Below are 15560 nucleotides of genomic sequence, written 5' to 3' on the forward strand. Positions count from 1 at the left end.
TGCAATCTCCTTTACAGTTGTTGGCTCTGATGCTTGTCTGATTACAAGGTAAGATGAACCAATTCACTCACCCAAGCTAACAAAAGAGCATGGACTCTTCACCCATTAATTCTTCTGCTAGTTAAAAATCACTGTCTTGTCAGGAGAGCTAGCTAACGGCATGCTTTCAGATGTGCCTCGGCAAGTATGCAGGCAAGTACTAACTCGGTAAATAGTTTGCTTGCTAAAAAAGTTCCGCAGTCCTGAGGATCTTTACGTCTAAGTCAGTGCTTCCACAAATAGAGTATAGAATCACGGAATCAGCAAGGACGGAAGACACCCTTAAGATCATCAAGTCCAACCATCCCCCCCAGCAATCACTGTAACCCCTAATCCACTCAACCTTATCAGTCAGTACCAGATCCAGACACCTCTCAAACACCTCCAGAGATGGTGACTCTATAACCCCAGGCAACCCATTTCAATACCTGACAACACTAACAGCGAGAAAGAAATTTTAATATCTAATCTGAATGCCCCCTGTCTGCACTTTATGCCATTTTCTCTTACCTTCTCACTGCAGGCACAACAGGAGAGACCAAACCCCTCTTCACTACAGCCTCCTTGCAGGGGGTTGTAGAGAGCAGTGAGGTCCTCCCTGAGCCTTTTCCAGGCTAAACAAACACAGCACCCTCAGCCGTTCCTCACAGGGCATTTTCTAGACCCTTTATGAGCCTTGTTACCCCTCCCTGGACATGTGCCAGTACCTCCATGTCCTTTTTAAAGAGAGGAACCCAGAACTGGACACAGCACTCAAGGGGCAGCCACACCAGTGCCAAGTAAAGGGGATCATCACTTCCCCAGTCTTATTGGTTACACTATTGCTGGTCCAGGCCAGGATGCCATTGGCCTTCTTGCCCACCTGGGCACACACTGACAGTTCAGCCACTGTCAACCAGCACCCCAGGTCCTTTTCTGACAGATAGCTTTCCAGCCACTCTGTCCCCAGGCTGTAGTGCTGCCTGGGGTTATTGTGGCCGAAGTGTAGTGTGGCCAAGTTCAGCACTTGGTCTTGCTGAACCTCATAGCACTGCCCCTGGCCCATCAATCCTCTGCAGAGCCCTCCTACCCACCTGCAGATCAACATGCCAACCTAGCTTGATGTTACCTGCGAATTTTCTCATGATATACTACATCTCCTCATCCAGATCATGCCACAAAGGAATTTCAGCCTCTTTGTTTATCACTTATAAACCTCACTATTACTGATACTTCATTTAGAGATTCATTAGAAAAGCAAGAGTTATTTTACTTTAGGGTAAGCTTTGACCAATTAAAAACCCTTGAATGCAAGAGAACACTGCTTAGAGCTCTTCTATCCAAATACACTTAAGATGTGGTCAGCCCCTGTGAAGGCAGCCAGCATCAGCATTTAATCCAGTTACTCACACCACAAGGTAAGCCTGACCTACCACACCATCACAGGGGAGTACTTCAGGAACAAAGCAACTCAGCTGAGACAATCAAGCAGCAGACTATCTTCCAGAAGGCTGTCACCTAATAGTTCCATGCAGGTTTTAGTGCATAAGCTTCTTACAAGATTATTACCTAATTTGAGGTCCTGAAGTTATGTACCACAGCCGATAGCTACTTCTGAGTGTATTTATTCAATAAATCTCCATGAAGCAGATTTGCATTCAATAGTTTATTTATAATTGTAAAAGCATAGGTGGTACACTTTGAATAATTGCATATTTGTTAGAATCTTACCTACTCAGAAGACTGGTGTGTGCAAAGACACGAAAGTCACGCTTAGATTTCCCCCCAGTAGTTTGTTGCTCTATTATTTGTTGCCCTGTTCAGTTCAGTAAAATCTCCACAGAAACAGAGTTAGGAAATACAGAATAGCTACAGTTATTGAAGTGTATGAAGACAGTCCAACATCACACAGGCCTATAGAACTACTGAAGGTAGATCTGCCTAGTATTTAAAAGGACAAAGCCTGGACTAGGCAAGAGTTAGAGCAAACAGGCAAGCCAAGTTACAGGTCACTCAAGCCATTTCTGTTTATAGCTTGTTACGAACAAGGAAATTGGTTTCAACTTCATCACATCATTCCGAAAGATCATTGGGTAAATATACACACACATCTCTTAAAAAAAGATACATGTATGTATATACATTTTTAAAATAAGGCATGTATTTATTTCAGGCTTGTTTTCTTAAAACATTTTTCCACACCCTTTTCTTATTAATACAGCATATGTTGCCATTTTATTGCTAAAGAAAGCATATCATCATTGCAAGCAGAACAGCATCAACACCAGCTTTAGTCAGCAGTCCAGTTCAGTTAATAAGGTTCAAGACATACATTAATATTAAGGAAGAGTATTACTGTTACAGAAGTGCAGAAGAGTAGTTGAATTCTATTTAGATCATACCAAATCATTCTCTTGATATAGTCTGTAGTTAACATTATACACTAAAAAGCAGAACAGCACCATTCTGGAGCAACAGAAAGAGATACCTAACATACTACTTCCCCATCTCTACTTAGATGTTATATTAAAAAAACACACAAGGGAAGGATGACAACACAACAGACTCCATCTTCTGCTCTAACAATGCTTTCTTCTGCAAGAAATGATGCAGGACTTTTGAGCTTATCCAAGGGTAAATCCTAATATGAATGAATAAGGACGCCATTATCAACGCGTAACTAATAATAGTTACTTGTCAGTGTGACTTACAAGGAGCACTCTCTAAGTTTTTTGTCAGCCTGCTTCAAGGCGATCCAGGTGTTTAACATGTTTGATCGCAGTTTGGCCCACACTAAATGGTTGTTTAATCCAAATATCTGGGCAGCAAACTGGGCAGCTCCTTCAGGTGACAGAGTGGTAGGACAGCTAAGACCTGCAGAGAAGAGAATGCCACTTACTAAAGCGTAGTTCATAGTCAAACATAACATGGCCTCTGAAGAACAATTTAAGACAAAGCTTGTATCAGCCTCCAGGAGCCACGTGATACAGTTTTAAAGCCAGTGAAGTGTCACATGTTCCACTTCTTCTAATATGACTGCTTCATGGCACTTTAAACCAAAAGCCATCATACAAATTACTCCCCTTATACACAAGCAAAAGACTTCTGGGCCTCAATTCAAGTTACTAACAAAGTTAAAAATCATACAGGCAAAAATGCAAAATGCACTGAATTTGTATTTAAGAGTTTAGGTCTTACCTACACTGATTGTTGAGAAAGATACTGTTTGATCTTTGATCATAAGGAAAATGCATCAAATTCAATTATTTAAATTGCCATTAATATTACTGTCAATTTCAAAATTAAATGTTTAGCAAGGGTAAGCCAAGGTTTGTATTTTTCTTAAGATTATTCCTACATAATCTTTGCTCTATTGGGCTTTTTGCCATTAAGAAGTCAATGACTGTATGTGACATATTTCCACAAACTTTGTTTGGTACTGATCCAGCTACTTCTCCAGTGTTTTGCCCTATGTGTGTACACTGGAACAACAACAAAATAGAGCTAAATCAGAGCACGAGCATAAGCTGAAGATCGTCTTACCACTGGGTAGTCTGAGAGAGGACCACACATCCTGAGTACCCCAGTCAGCTGAGAGTGGAGGGCAGTTGACAACTGGGTAAGCAGTGTTACCAGACATTACTGGCCCCAAACCATTGCTTCTGCCAGCTACTGCAACAAACACTGTTGGGATTCCATCTCCTGGTGGGGAGGAAGACATTCAGAGATAAGCAATCCACCTTGTTCATGGAAACTTTGACCAAGTTCACAACTGTGTTCGCAGTTATCTTCTCAATTCCATTACATGGCACTAAAATTTTGTGCCGCCCAACTTCCTCCTTTAGAGACGTATCTAAGAAATCTTACATCCTTAAATCCCAGGTGTTTACCACAGCTGAAATTAGCATTTCTTACTCTGCCTCTGAGGGGAAGTCTCAATATCAGAGGAAGAGGTGGTGCTTAGCTTTGTAGAGAACACAGGCATTAAACCTCTGGCATCTTTAAGTGTTCTTCTCCTTAAATCTGAAACAGTTCACCTCAAAGTGCATGTCTCAACTATGGTTACCACATTTGTAGTTTCATCTAGTAGAATGGAATGTGTATACTCCCACAAAAATAAATAATCCCATCTCTCCTCTGCTAGGTTATAAACACTTTTGAAGAGATGTCAAGTTTTCTTGGCAAAGAGAGTAATTTAAATCAAGTGTCTAATAAGCAAGAATATTTTCATCAAACAGAAAAACATGATGGGAGCAACAGCTGCCTAATGTAATATATAAGAATATTCAGTCAGCTAGAGAAACTTTTCTTCCTTGTTTCAGAAAGGCTGGCATCATCAGCAAGTTGCTACAATAAGTCTCCTAACATGATCAAGTATTGGGCAAAGCAAGTCTGGTACTGGGATAAAAAGCAAAGGTTAGACTTTAAGTAATGGAAGTTGTGGCTGAGCAGTAGGACAATACATTACTCCAAAATTACTCAGAGTAGTGATGCTATTAACAAGTGTGAAACAGAATTGTAACAGCTTGACGTTCTGTTTAAGAAAAAATGGAAAAACTCCTCATAAATCTTTTAAGCTGCAAAGTCATTCTGGAACATGATGCTATTTCAATCCAAGTCAGTATTTCTTGGCATTTACCTTCATATTCTGCTTTGATCCTCAGGGTTTCATCTGGCCCTTTGTGAGCAGAGGTCACTCTTAATTCACAAGGAATTCCAAAGGTTGCACATGCCTTTTTTATTTTTTCACAGTGAGTGAGGTCAGAAGAAGATCCCATTAACACCACAACTCTACCTTGGCTCTTTGATTTTAGGAGCAACTAGGGAAAAGAGTGGAGATGGAGGAGAGAAATAAAAACAGTCAGCAGGATTGAAGACATACAGTTATCAAAGTCTAGATGTGTTGTTCATAAAAACAGGTACCTCCACTCTTTCTGAAACCCATTCAAAGTTTCTCTTAACCATCTGCAGTGCTTCAGGAGTCACTTCTTTCAGGTCCCGATAGGACTGAAAAGAAGAAAATAAAAGCATTGAAGTGTTGTGGTTTAACCCCAGCCAGCAGCCAAGCCCCACACAGCCTCTCACTCACTGCCCCCACCAGAGATCAAGGAGAGAATCAGAAGGGTAGAAGTGAGAAGAATGTGGGTTAAGACAAAGACAGTTTAATAGGGAAAGCAAAACAAGGAATGAATTCACTGCTTCCCACAGGCCATGTGTGTTCAGCCATCCCCAGGAGAGCAGGGCCCCATCACATGTAACTGTGACTTGGGAAGACAAACATCACTCAAATGTCTGTTCCCCCATCTTGTTTCATCCCCCCCAGTTTATATACTGAGACCAATGTCATATAGTCTGGAATGTCCCTTTGGTCAGTTGGGGTAACCTGTCCTGGCTGTCCTACCAACCTCCCATGCACCCCCAACTTTCCTGCCAGTATGGCAGTACCAAAAGCAGAAGATGCCTTGGCTGTGTGTAAGCCCTGCTCAACAATAACAAAAAATATCTCTGTATCATCAACCCTGTGTTCAGCACAAATCCAAAACTTGACCCCACACTAGCATGTGTCAGGAAAAAGAACCCTACCCCAGCCAAAACCAGCAGATAAAATTAATGTGGTTTGGGTACAAAAAGATCAATTTTGCTACCATAATTAGTAAGAATTATTATTATACCTCAAATGAAATATTTTAATAGTTTCTAGCAATTCTAGGCATAAGCAACTTTCTACATTGCAATTTATGGCCATTTACAACATGAAAGACTTTCAGCTACAAGGGTTATCAAGATATTGGAAGCTTTCCACAGGGAAAATTTAAGGAAAAACATACAACTTCTTTAAAATTGGATTTGTAATGACATGATTACCTGCAGTAGCACTGTACTAGCCAACCTAAGTTCTACATGATGTTATCAAGTACCTTATTTTAGGGGACTGTCATAGCAATTCACTCAAGCATGCTACTACATAATTCAGGTCAAGTAAACAGTAGAACAGTTCTACTTCCTAATTTAAAATTAATACCCTTCCTCCCACATACACTTTGAAATCCTCTCCTGTGGCTTACAACACTTTCTCTCACAGGGTCTGTTACTAGTCTCAACCATGACAAACTCCTGGCAGCAGCATTCCCAAACCAGTTCCTTCCTAACTACTCATCTGGTAATTCAGAGATACCAGTTTAAATAAAGGACAAGTTCTCTTTCAAACTCGTTTGCAGGCCTCATATGTGGGCACAGTGTATTAGTAGCATCTTTAGAGGCAACATTATTGAATTCATGGTTAAGCAAAGAAAAGCATCCTCCCTGCAGGTCCCTCATAAGTGTCACCAGATCTCTACTAGTAGAGGATACCTCACTAAAACTGAGAAACTTGGAGGCAGGCCTGAGAACAAAAGCTTCTATTCTTCCCAGCGATCTGTTACCCAACTATTTTATTATTATCTGCACGAGTCAGAAATACTTATCATTCTAACAGCTGCAGTCAACAGTGCTGTTGGGTATTCCAGCTGAAGATATACAGACAGAGGATTTTTTTTTTTTTTTTTACTATAAACCAGATAAACTATTTCATGAGAACAGGCTTGGACACGAGGTACCATACAAACTATGCTGTAACAAGATAAGATTATCTAGAAAAAGCCACTCTGAAAGCAGATGTTAAACTGCAGGCTTTACTTCTTTCTCCTCCCCTGCTCACTTAGAAGGTAAAGATTAAAGCACCACCTGTTTGTCCTTCTGCTGGCTTCTGTCTCCTGCTGGCCACAGTCTCCATGAATCATTATCAATAACATCAGCAAGAACAATTTCTTTTGTCAGCACATTAACACCAAATTCAATCTAAAAAGACAGTAAGAATCCTATTTTAGTAATTATGCAGTGATATTTTTCCTGTCAAAACCTGGATCACAAGATGTTAGATTCTTATACCTTCAGGTCTACAAGAGTGCAGTTTTGGGGCTGCCATGCTTTTTCCAGGATCTCGAAAATTGCTTGAGTAGAACGAGACATAATATCCACTTCAGTCTGGCCAATAGTAAGTCCAGCAAAAGTGAATTTTGCTTCAATTATTTGCTCCTCAGACCACTGTGGATCATTATTAGCATCATCCTGTTAAAAAAACCAGAAAGAATACATCCAGTAATTTAAGCTTGCTACAAGAGGAAAATAACCATTAAAAGAGAAAAGGTTCTATGAGTTTGTTTTGGTTTTTTTTTTTAATAACAAACACAGGCTTCAAACTAGTATTTTATGATTAGCATTAAAAAAGTGACAGTAACATTGAAAACGCTGTAACACCTGACCATCTAAGAGTGACAGAGCCACAAACACGTTAGATCCCAATTCACCAGATCCATCTTTCAGCACACATTCCCAAAGGAGTTCAGAATCCTGAATGACTAGCTAGCTACTTACCCTCACCATTCAAGTACTGTTTCATTTCTTCAAATATATAAAAACATCTGTTTCAACTAATGCATTAAGCCTATGCCTAAAAAGCCCTTATAACCACATTTTTCTATTTTTAAGTACAGTTTGGCTTGTTATTCTTTGATTGCCCTGTAAGCTAGTGTTGTATGCATTTGGACAAAACATCTTTTGGACAAGAATGCAAGAAAACATTAGGATGGCAAAACTACTGTTACTGAGAGAACTGGTCAGCCACTACCACTACTTGTTTAATCTGTCAGCATTTTAAAGGAGATAATACAGAGTTCTAGCTCTGCCTAAGTTTGATTAACATCACAGGAAAGGAAACTTACCTTGTAAAACATCTCAATTTTGGGCGGGTAAAACTTATACCCTTCTTTGACGCCAGGGTTTCTCTTGAGGAAGGAGCCAGTAGCAATTCTTCTGCACACCCATTCAATTGGGATCATCTCACAGTGAGCTGCTATGAATGCTGTGTCACTCTGTTTCCTGACAAAAGCTGTTTTGATTCCTAAATATAAAGATGGCAGCTTAGTTCCATTTGTAGGCACATTCCACAGTTAAAACAGTAGTCATAAACATCTTTAATTTTAAGTACATCTGAATCTTGTTCTTTCCTAGACTCCAGGAACACACAATCTCTTCAGGGTATTTTAAGCCCACTGCAGCCTTGCAGAAGACAATTACCTTCCACAAGTCATTAGTTTTGATAGTTTTATCTTACAACATTTGCTTATTACTCAGAAATCCTATTCTTAAAAATAATTTTGTTCACAGAGCCTTTATAAAAATTAAATCTATCCTTCACAATGTTTTCATTTGTATAAAAAAAATTAGCAGCAACCAAGTGCACAACCATGCTCTCTGGTACAGTTTCATTATAGACTGAACAGTAATTGGAGCCTTTCAAAGGAGTTAGGGAGCACAGCAGTCTTTACTACTTTGCTTAATAAAAGCAGATGGGACAAAGACAATGGCTTTGTCTTCCCTTTCATTAGAAGCTAAGTTATTTAGGACACTAGATCTTGGTGATTTATTAGGCAAAAGACAGATTCAGAAGAATGTGCACTCAAACCCAGCTGCAACAAGTCAACCTTCTTACATAATTGTAAGATGACTGACCCCATATTATACAGGGACAGCCAATGTGCAGATCAGCACTTGATGTGTAAAATGGCTCTTTTTTCAATTTCACTCTTGAGGAGAGTCCCACCTTTCTCCCTGACCAGGGTAAGACAACTGTCAAGCCCAACTGGCATCTGCTAGAAACAGAAGGCGAAGGAGTTGCACTCAGTCAAACTAAGCAGTTCTATTCCATTTCACTTCCAGAACCATAAAGGAAGAAATAAAAAGGTCTTAAAAATATAGAATGAACACCGACTCTTCAAATTTTGGAGCATTTCTTTCAAAGGTAAAATAATTTAAATAACCAACTGCACATTAAGGCCCCTATCTGGTGCAGATGTATGCTTTTGCTGGGCTGACATCAACTCTTATAAAAGGGAGAGAAACTTTAACAGAACTTTGTAAATCATCACCTCCGAAAGAGTAGGTAAAGAAGAGTTGCGCAAGGCAAACAAACTGCCTCTACAATAAGGCATTCCCACTATCTGCCATTTACACCACTCAAATAAGGGAACTGGAGAAGAACCCTGAAAGTTCTTTTGTTGCTTTAAAACACAGCTGCAGTATACTCTGCATGTTTTTCCATGGCAGCTGGAAGTTATAAGTACAAGCCACTCATGGATTTTTGAGAGGTTAACAGAATGGCTTCTTCATGTTAAAAGCATACAACTGTAGGATATGAAGTATTTTGATTGTTATCTTAACTATTGCGATTCAAGAATTGGGCAAAACATCTCACTAGATGTTCCTAAATGAAAATTATTAGTTTTAATCAACTGCAAATATAATCAAATACCTTGGAGGCTTCTTAGTACTGTATGCACAACAGGCTTCCCAAAAAAGGCAGTGACTCAGGATACACTGAACAACTCAATATACATTTCCGTGCAAGTCATTCTTAAATTATGGGCTGAGAAAAAGATATCACTCTAGAAAAACCATCTTTCTCTTCCACACATATGAGACATGTAGGACTTCAGCGTTTGAGAGCTATCACCATACCTTATAACAGATAATACACATTCTAGAGTAATTCAGCAGATACCTGAAGCAGTCTTTGTGAGAATGTTTCAAAGCACACCGAGCACAAAGCTATAAGCAGTCTTAACTAAGCTTACAAGTGCCTGTATTCGAGCACTGATAGCAGACTTATCACCAGCACAAATTCCTCTTTGCAACTGGCAAAGACACTTAAAAAATGCTTTCTCAAAACAAAGCTACTGGCTCCATTTTTGGAAGTGTGGTGCAAAACTCGAGTGACTCAAGTTAGTTATGTACTCCCTGAAAGCTCACTTCTAGCATCAGAAATACTTAAAAACTTTTAAAGTAAGGGTTAAGCTCCTGATACATTCGGTACAGACAGATAAATGTATTTTGCAATGTGGTTCTTGTAAGTGTTATGTGCAAAGCTTACAGGAAGCTTATGCTACTATAACACACAACTGAGAAGGAGAAAAGACACTGATTTTATGTTTCAGCTTACTTACACAGATTTCACACAGCCTAGGCATAGTCTGGTAGTGCCACTAGCTAGCAATGCCTTCTATGCATATAGATGTATTAAAGCAAGGCAGATGCATCCGGCCCAGTGTTACAGGCAAGGAGGTGTAGGGTATGGAAGAACTGGCAAAAGCAGAAGGGAGGGGACGAGGAGGGTGTCCAAACACGCAGGAGAAACTATTGCAGTTATCTACAACACTGGATTACTTCAGATACTCCCATGTTTCAAATGAACAAGTCACTCACCCAGCTCTAAAGTATCAATGAGAAAAACATAACTAAAAACTAATAGAAAAGAGACTAAAAACCAGAGCCTCAAGGCAGGATAAACTCTTTTATAAAAAAATACTGTTTGGTAATAGTGTCCATAACATACAGACTTATATACTCTACCTTTAAAACACTTACCAGCTTCCTGAAGCAGCTGAAACACACAGCTAGTAGTTGTATTGGAAATGGCAGCCTTCCCTTCCATTCGGTCCTTCCTGGCTGCATTTCCCGCCGTTATTTGGTCTTTTGACTGCATGAGAACGCATCCCGGGATATCTGGCAGCTCATACACTTCTTTCGTTTTACCTTCATTAACTTTTTTGCCAAGTTTCAGGTCTAGAGGAATTAAAAAAAAAAAAACCACGAAAAGAAAGCAGTCAGTTTTGCATAGCAAAGACTTGTTTACTTCCGCACGCAGAGCCACCACCTTCGAGTCTATGGGGATTGAGCAGGTCCCCGCGCTGCGGCCCCTGACCGCGAGGAGCTCGCCGAGCCCCGACCCACGGGGCGCTCTGGCCACGCTCCCTGCAGCAGCGAGGCCAAAGCCCCGCTCAAGGCTCCTGCCCGGCGCTCGGGCACTGCGGGGCCGCGCCAGCACAGCCGGGCAGCTCCGGCGGAGACAGCCGTGTGCCCCGGCAGCCCCACCGCTCCGGGAGCCCAGAGCCGCCGCACCGCTTTCACCCAGCACCACTTCTTTTAAATTTAGGGGTTGGGTTTGTTTCTGACTTTTGCCCTTTTGGGTTTTTATATTTTTAAACTTTGGGACAAACTTAGAGCTCCCCGATACGAGCGGCGCACGGCGGCTGCCGCCCCCAGCATCCTCCGCCCGGAGCTCCCTTCGCCGCCTCTCCTGCAGCCGTGCCCACCCTCGCGCACGAGCGACTACCCGAACAAAAACTAAATACACACATTACAACTGCGCGGGCGAAAAGTTGCTTCCCGAGCAGCTACGCGCCGAGCCGCAGAGAGGGCAGCGGCCCACCGAGAGCGGCGCCTCCGACCGACCCATGCACCCACCCCGACGGCCGCCCGGTTACCTGATGCTGCGGGGGCCATGGCTGCGGCGGGAGCGGGCGCGGACACCTAGGGCACAGGAGAGAGCCTGAGCGCACGCGGCGGGGCTCGGCCGCCGGGGTAAGAAGGGGCCGGCGGAAGGGGCGGGCAGCCCGGGCAGCGGGCAGCGGCGCCGCCCGCCAATCGCCGCCCTACGCCGCGGGGCGGCCCCGCCGAGCCCCCCGGGCGAACCCCGCACGGCAGCATCACCCCCCGCCCCGCGCAAACACGGCCCCGGCCCTCCGCCCGGCCAATGCCGGCGCCACGCCGCGCCCGGCCCCCGGGCCCCCGCGCCCTCACCCCGCGGGCAAACATCCCCTCGGCCTGGCGCGCCCCGCGGGGTCGTGGGGCAGAGTGGAAGCGAGAGGGGCGGGGCCCGGCGTGGCGGTGGAGCGGGCCGGGGCTGCGGTGTCGCCCCCCCGCATGTAAATGAGGGCGGGAGGCGCCCGGCGGGCCACCGGGAGCCCCGGGCGGAGCGGCGCTGTGGGCTGAGCGCGCCGCTGGCAGCAGCGCGCGGGAGCCGCCGGAGCGGGGCCGGGACTGGGACTGGGACTGGGAGCGGGGCCGCTGCGCCGCCACGTGCTGCCCGCGCCATGGAGCTGGAGGAGCTGGGCATCCGGGAGGAGTGCGGCGTGTTCGGCTGCATCGCCTCCGGCGCGTGGCCCACGGAGCTGGACGTGCCCCATGTGCTCACGCTGGGGCTGGTGGGGCTGCAGCACAGGTAAGGGGGGCGCGGGGGGCGAGGTGCGCCCGGACGGGGCCGCTCGGTGCCGGGCCGGGCCGCGGCGGCTGCTCGGGCCCCCGTGCCGGCACGTGCAGCCTCGAGGGCCCCGGGGCTCCGGTGGCGGGAGCGGGGAGGGGAGGGGAGCGGTGCCGCCGGGCACTGGAGTATCCCGGCCGGTCCCTTCCGCTCCGCCTGGGCGGGGAGCACCGGCAGTGTCCCGGAGGCGAAGCGCAAGGAACACCCCTCCGCCTCCCGCCCCCGAGCTGGTCCCGCCAAAGGAGCGGCTGTCGAACGCCTTTGGAGCTCGGCTGCATCTCGCTTGAGTCGCATCCGCTCTCGCTGCCGGGGCTGTGCCACCGGCCCGGGCGTTCGCGCCTCCCTGCGCGGAATCCGCGGCGTGGCCGTGTCCCGGGCGGCGGGATGAGCCCCGCGCGGCACAGGCTGCGCTCCCCGCGGCGGGACTCGCGCGCTGCCCCGTCCCGTCCCGTCCCGTCCCGTCCCGTCCCGTCCCAGCCACGCTGGGCGATGGCCTCCTGCCGGAGCCGCGGCGAGGCCCGCCCGGCTTTCTCGAGATGCTCACGTTAAAGTGTAAGTCACACTGCGAGACTACCGAAACGGAGCAGTTCTTAAGCAGTTTTAGGCTCCTACTAGCGGTAGTGGTTTACATTCATCACCACGATACGACAAACTTCTACCTCACATGTCTACGGCAGTGTGTAACAGACCTGACATCCATGTGGATGCAGAGCTACAGAATGAAGTTAGGGTTCTCCTTCCATCTGGTTGGTGTCCAAAATAATAATGTTATGGACTGACATATACCAATTACTTTTTCAGTTGTGCTAGAAAGGGTATCTGCCTTGTGGGAACACATGCACAGCCAAACGCACAAGCTTGTTTAATAGTACGTGCTGAGCCTGTATACTGTGCTTCAGCTCACAGTTGCAAAAAGTGTGCTAAATAAACACATTCCTGACAGTCTGGGTCGGTGGGCTTCTTCAAGTATACATGCACTAAATAGATAAAAGTATATTCTTTGTATTTCTGAGGTCACAGACATGTAAATGTTGCTCTGCAATTGGCTTTGGACCAACAATAGGAAATCGTTTACATGGAGATTTTCTGTTTATTACAGTAGAGTTTCCTATACTTTTACTGGTAAAATGCTCCATCCTTACATGATTCGCATATGCTAATGGTTCTCTTTGGGCTGCAGGTATATATTTGCCAGTGTCTACCCAAAACATTGGGAGCGATACAGCTGCAAAATCCAAGGAACAAAGCCATGTAATCAATAGTTTCATTTTAGGTTTCATCATTTTGCCATGAAGAGGCTGGGAAAACTCTTGCATCATTTGTGTTTACAGTTACACTGATGGACCTGGAGTTTCTTAGGTGGAAATAAAATGATTGATGTATTTTCATTACTTTGCATCTTATTATCTCAATTTTCACTGCAACCTCATTTCAGAACTTTTCAATATGCTTTGTTTTTTCGTTTTGTGGGCACTTGACAAGTATATTTAATTTGCATGAGCATTTTAATATCAGATATCCTCTGCGGAGGACACAACTGTACACAACAATACTTAATACTATGATTGAAACTAAGCAGTTCACAAGTTCTAGAGGAAGCTACACACCTAGAGGCATATATGTAGTACCTCTGATTCTGATCTAATGGTCAAAATTTTAAGGGATGCTTTCTTAGAGGCATAAACATTGCATCTGTAAAGTGGAACAGTCCCATTAGGTATACCTTTGCAAGCAATAAAATTCTGTTATGTAGTTGAGATGTTAATGTTCCTATTTTCTTCTTTAATATTTCTCTCTAATCTCTTTGCATTTTTCCTACTGTGATGTGTGGAAGAGCTGGCATCCCAATCAGGAAGTAATAGGATAACAGCTATTTTTCTTTCTACTTTTTGGAATGCCTCTTAAAAGCCAGAATTAAAATTTAACATTAACTGTATCAGTAAACTGCATTAGGCATTTATAACACGGTTTTAAAGTTAAAAATTAAAACATGTCTCTTAACCATAAGCCTTTAAAACTAAGCAAATATGAAAGAAAATTATAGTAAATATTAATGGCAATCCAAGTCAGGCTTAAGTGACTGACAGAAATTTGAGTGGCCACTAGAAAATGCAGTCCTTAAACATCACCTTCAAATTAGTAAGGATATTTATATAATGACTACTGGCCTTCAATATAAGCATGTTCTTCTATATGCAAATTAGTCTTGTGTAATAAATCAAATTACATAATTTAGCCCTGAATTCACCTTAAGATTTTAAAATTCAGAATATTAAAGCATGGCATTGTACCAAGCTGCATTTCTGAGATGACTGGGCCACAAAGAGGAAGATGTTATAATTTCTCATCTTCGAAATCTTACCTGTATGTGTAAAAATCCAGAGTATTAGATGCCACAAAAACATGCAGTATAAATTCTTAGTGTTGTATGTTCTGATACAGCTGGTTGCAGCAAGGTGAAGGACTTTGCTGTTTCTGATAAATGGCCAAGAATGAATGGATAGTTTGTAATACTGTGGTGCTGAAGAGATTTTCTTCAGTGGGGATGTTTGCAGCTGAAAACTTGAAATTCTGTAAGCTGGAGCAAGCCACAAAAATATTTAGGCAAGTGTTCAGCAGTGTGTATGAGTGGTACTCACTGCTCACTGAAACTGTTCTGCATGAAAAATTGATGTGTGTATGTAAGTGAGGTTCTGGAGCCCACAAGTAGGCACATCATGAAAGACAAAAGATAAACTTGAAATGTCACTATCGTGACATATGCAAAAACAACTTTAAAAGTTGTCTGGGGTTGAATTTTTTTTTAATAATTAAAAAGCAGCTGCTAGTTGTTGAGGCTTAAATTTGCACTCTGTTGTAGCAGAAGTTAGAACACAGTTTTTCATTGGCTTTATAATGGTGAACTATGAATTAAAATGAAAACCAGTGTATTCCTACTCACAGGCTAATCAAGGCCTTCCACATACTAAGAACATTTTACCAAATTGGCTTGACACCATGGTAACATTTTACAGCTATGTTAGCAGTGAATGCTCATTATGTTTAAGACTTTTAATTCTGCTAAAGCAAATCATGTTACTCTGGCATCAACATTAACAAGGCTTAAAAGTGGATGTTCTAAATCATCTCTGTATTTTGTAAGCTAGGGAACAAAGTCACTGCAAAATCCACCAACAGCATGCCAAAATAAAATCAGAGCATATTGGTAAGGAGAGGACTTTCTTGGGGGCCGGGAGGGAGGGAGGGAGGAGGAGTTACTGTGAATTAAACGTCATTTGAGTCCTTGACCAGGACAAATTTGCAAAGTTAATCTTCGAACAAGTGTGATTTCTGCTAACTTTTTTCAAAATTATCTGGAAAATATTTTTGGCAGTAATACTGTGTACTGAAACCTCAGTGTACCAGC

General features: G+C 43.5%; 2 protein-coding genes across 7 annotated transcripts in view; one reads left to right on the plus strand and one right to left on the minus strand.

The window, feature by feature from the left end:
* Positions 1–1669: 1669 nt before the first annotated feature.
* The window catches only part of PAICS (phosphoribosylaminoimidazole carboxylase and phosphoribosylaminoimidazolesuccinocarboxamide synthase), a 37424-nt gene continuing 23533 nt past the window's right edge, over positions 1670–15560 (minus strand). For 4 of the 5 annotated variants that reach the window (XM_085058899.1, XM_085058898.1, XM_085058897.1 and 1 more), the window contains 9 exons: positions 11379–11424; positions 10480–10677; positions 7779–7957; positions 6946–7125; positions 6742–6855; positions 4942–5025; positions 4658–4838; positions 3562–3720; positions 1670–2892 (listed from right to left, as the gene is read on the minus strand). In XM_085058899.1, coding sequence (XP_084915025.1) covers positions 2726–2892; positions 3562–3720; positions 4658–4838; positions 4942–5025; positions 6742–6855; positions 6946–7125; positions 7779–7957; positions 10480–10677; positions 11379–11424 — 1308 coding nt within the window. In that variant the 3' untranslated portion in view covers positions 1670–2725. Of the gene's footprint in view, positions 2893–3561; positions 3721–4657; positions 4839–4941; positions 5026–6741; positions 6856–6945; positions 7126–7778; positions 7958–10479; positions 10678–11378; positions 11425–11694; positions 11766–15560 lie in introns of those variants that run through there. The other variant, XM_085058900.1, reaches the window with a different exon arrangement.
* PPAT (phosphoribosyl pyrophosphate amidotransferase) overlaps positions 11844–15560 on the plus strand; it is a 42134-nt gene continuing 38417 nt past the window's right edge. For both annotated transcript variants that reach the window (XM_085058902.1, XM_085058903.1), the window contains exon 1: positions 11844–12115. In XM_085058902.1, coding sequence (XP_084915028.1) covers positions 11988–12115 — 128 coding nt within the window. In that variant the 5' untranslated portion in view covers positions 11844–11987. The remainder of the gene's footprint in view (positions 12116–15560) is intronic.

Source organism: Lichenostomus cassidix, chromosome 4 (genome assembly GCF_008360975.1).
Source record: "Lichenostomus cassidix isolate B80296 chromosome 4, HeHo_3.0, whole genome shotgun sequence".
In the NCBI taxonomy this organism is placed as follows: domain Eukaryota; kingdom Metazoa; phylum Chordata; class Aves; order Passeriformes; family Meliphagidae; genus Lichenostomus; species Lichenostomus cassidix.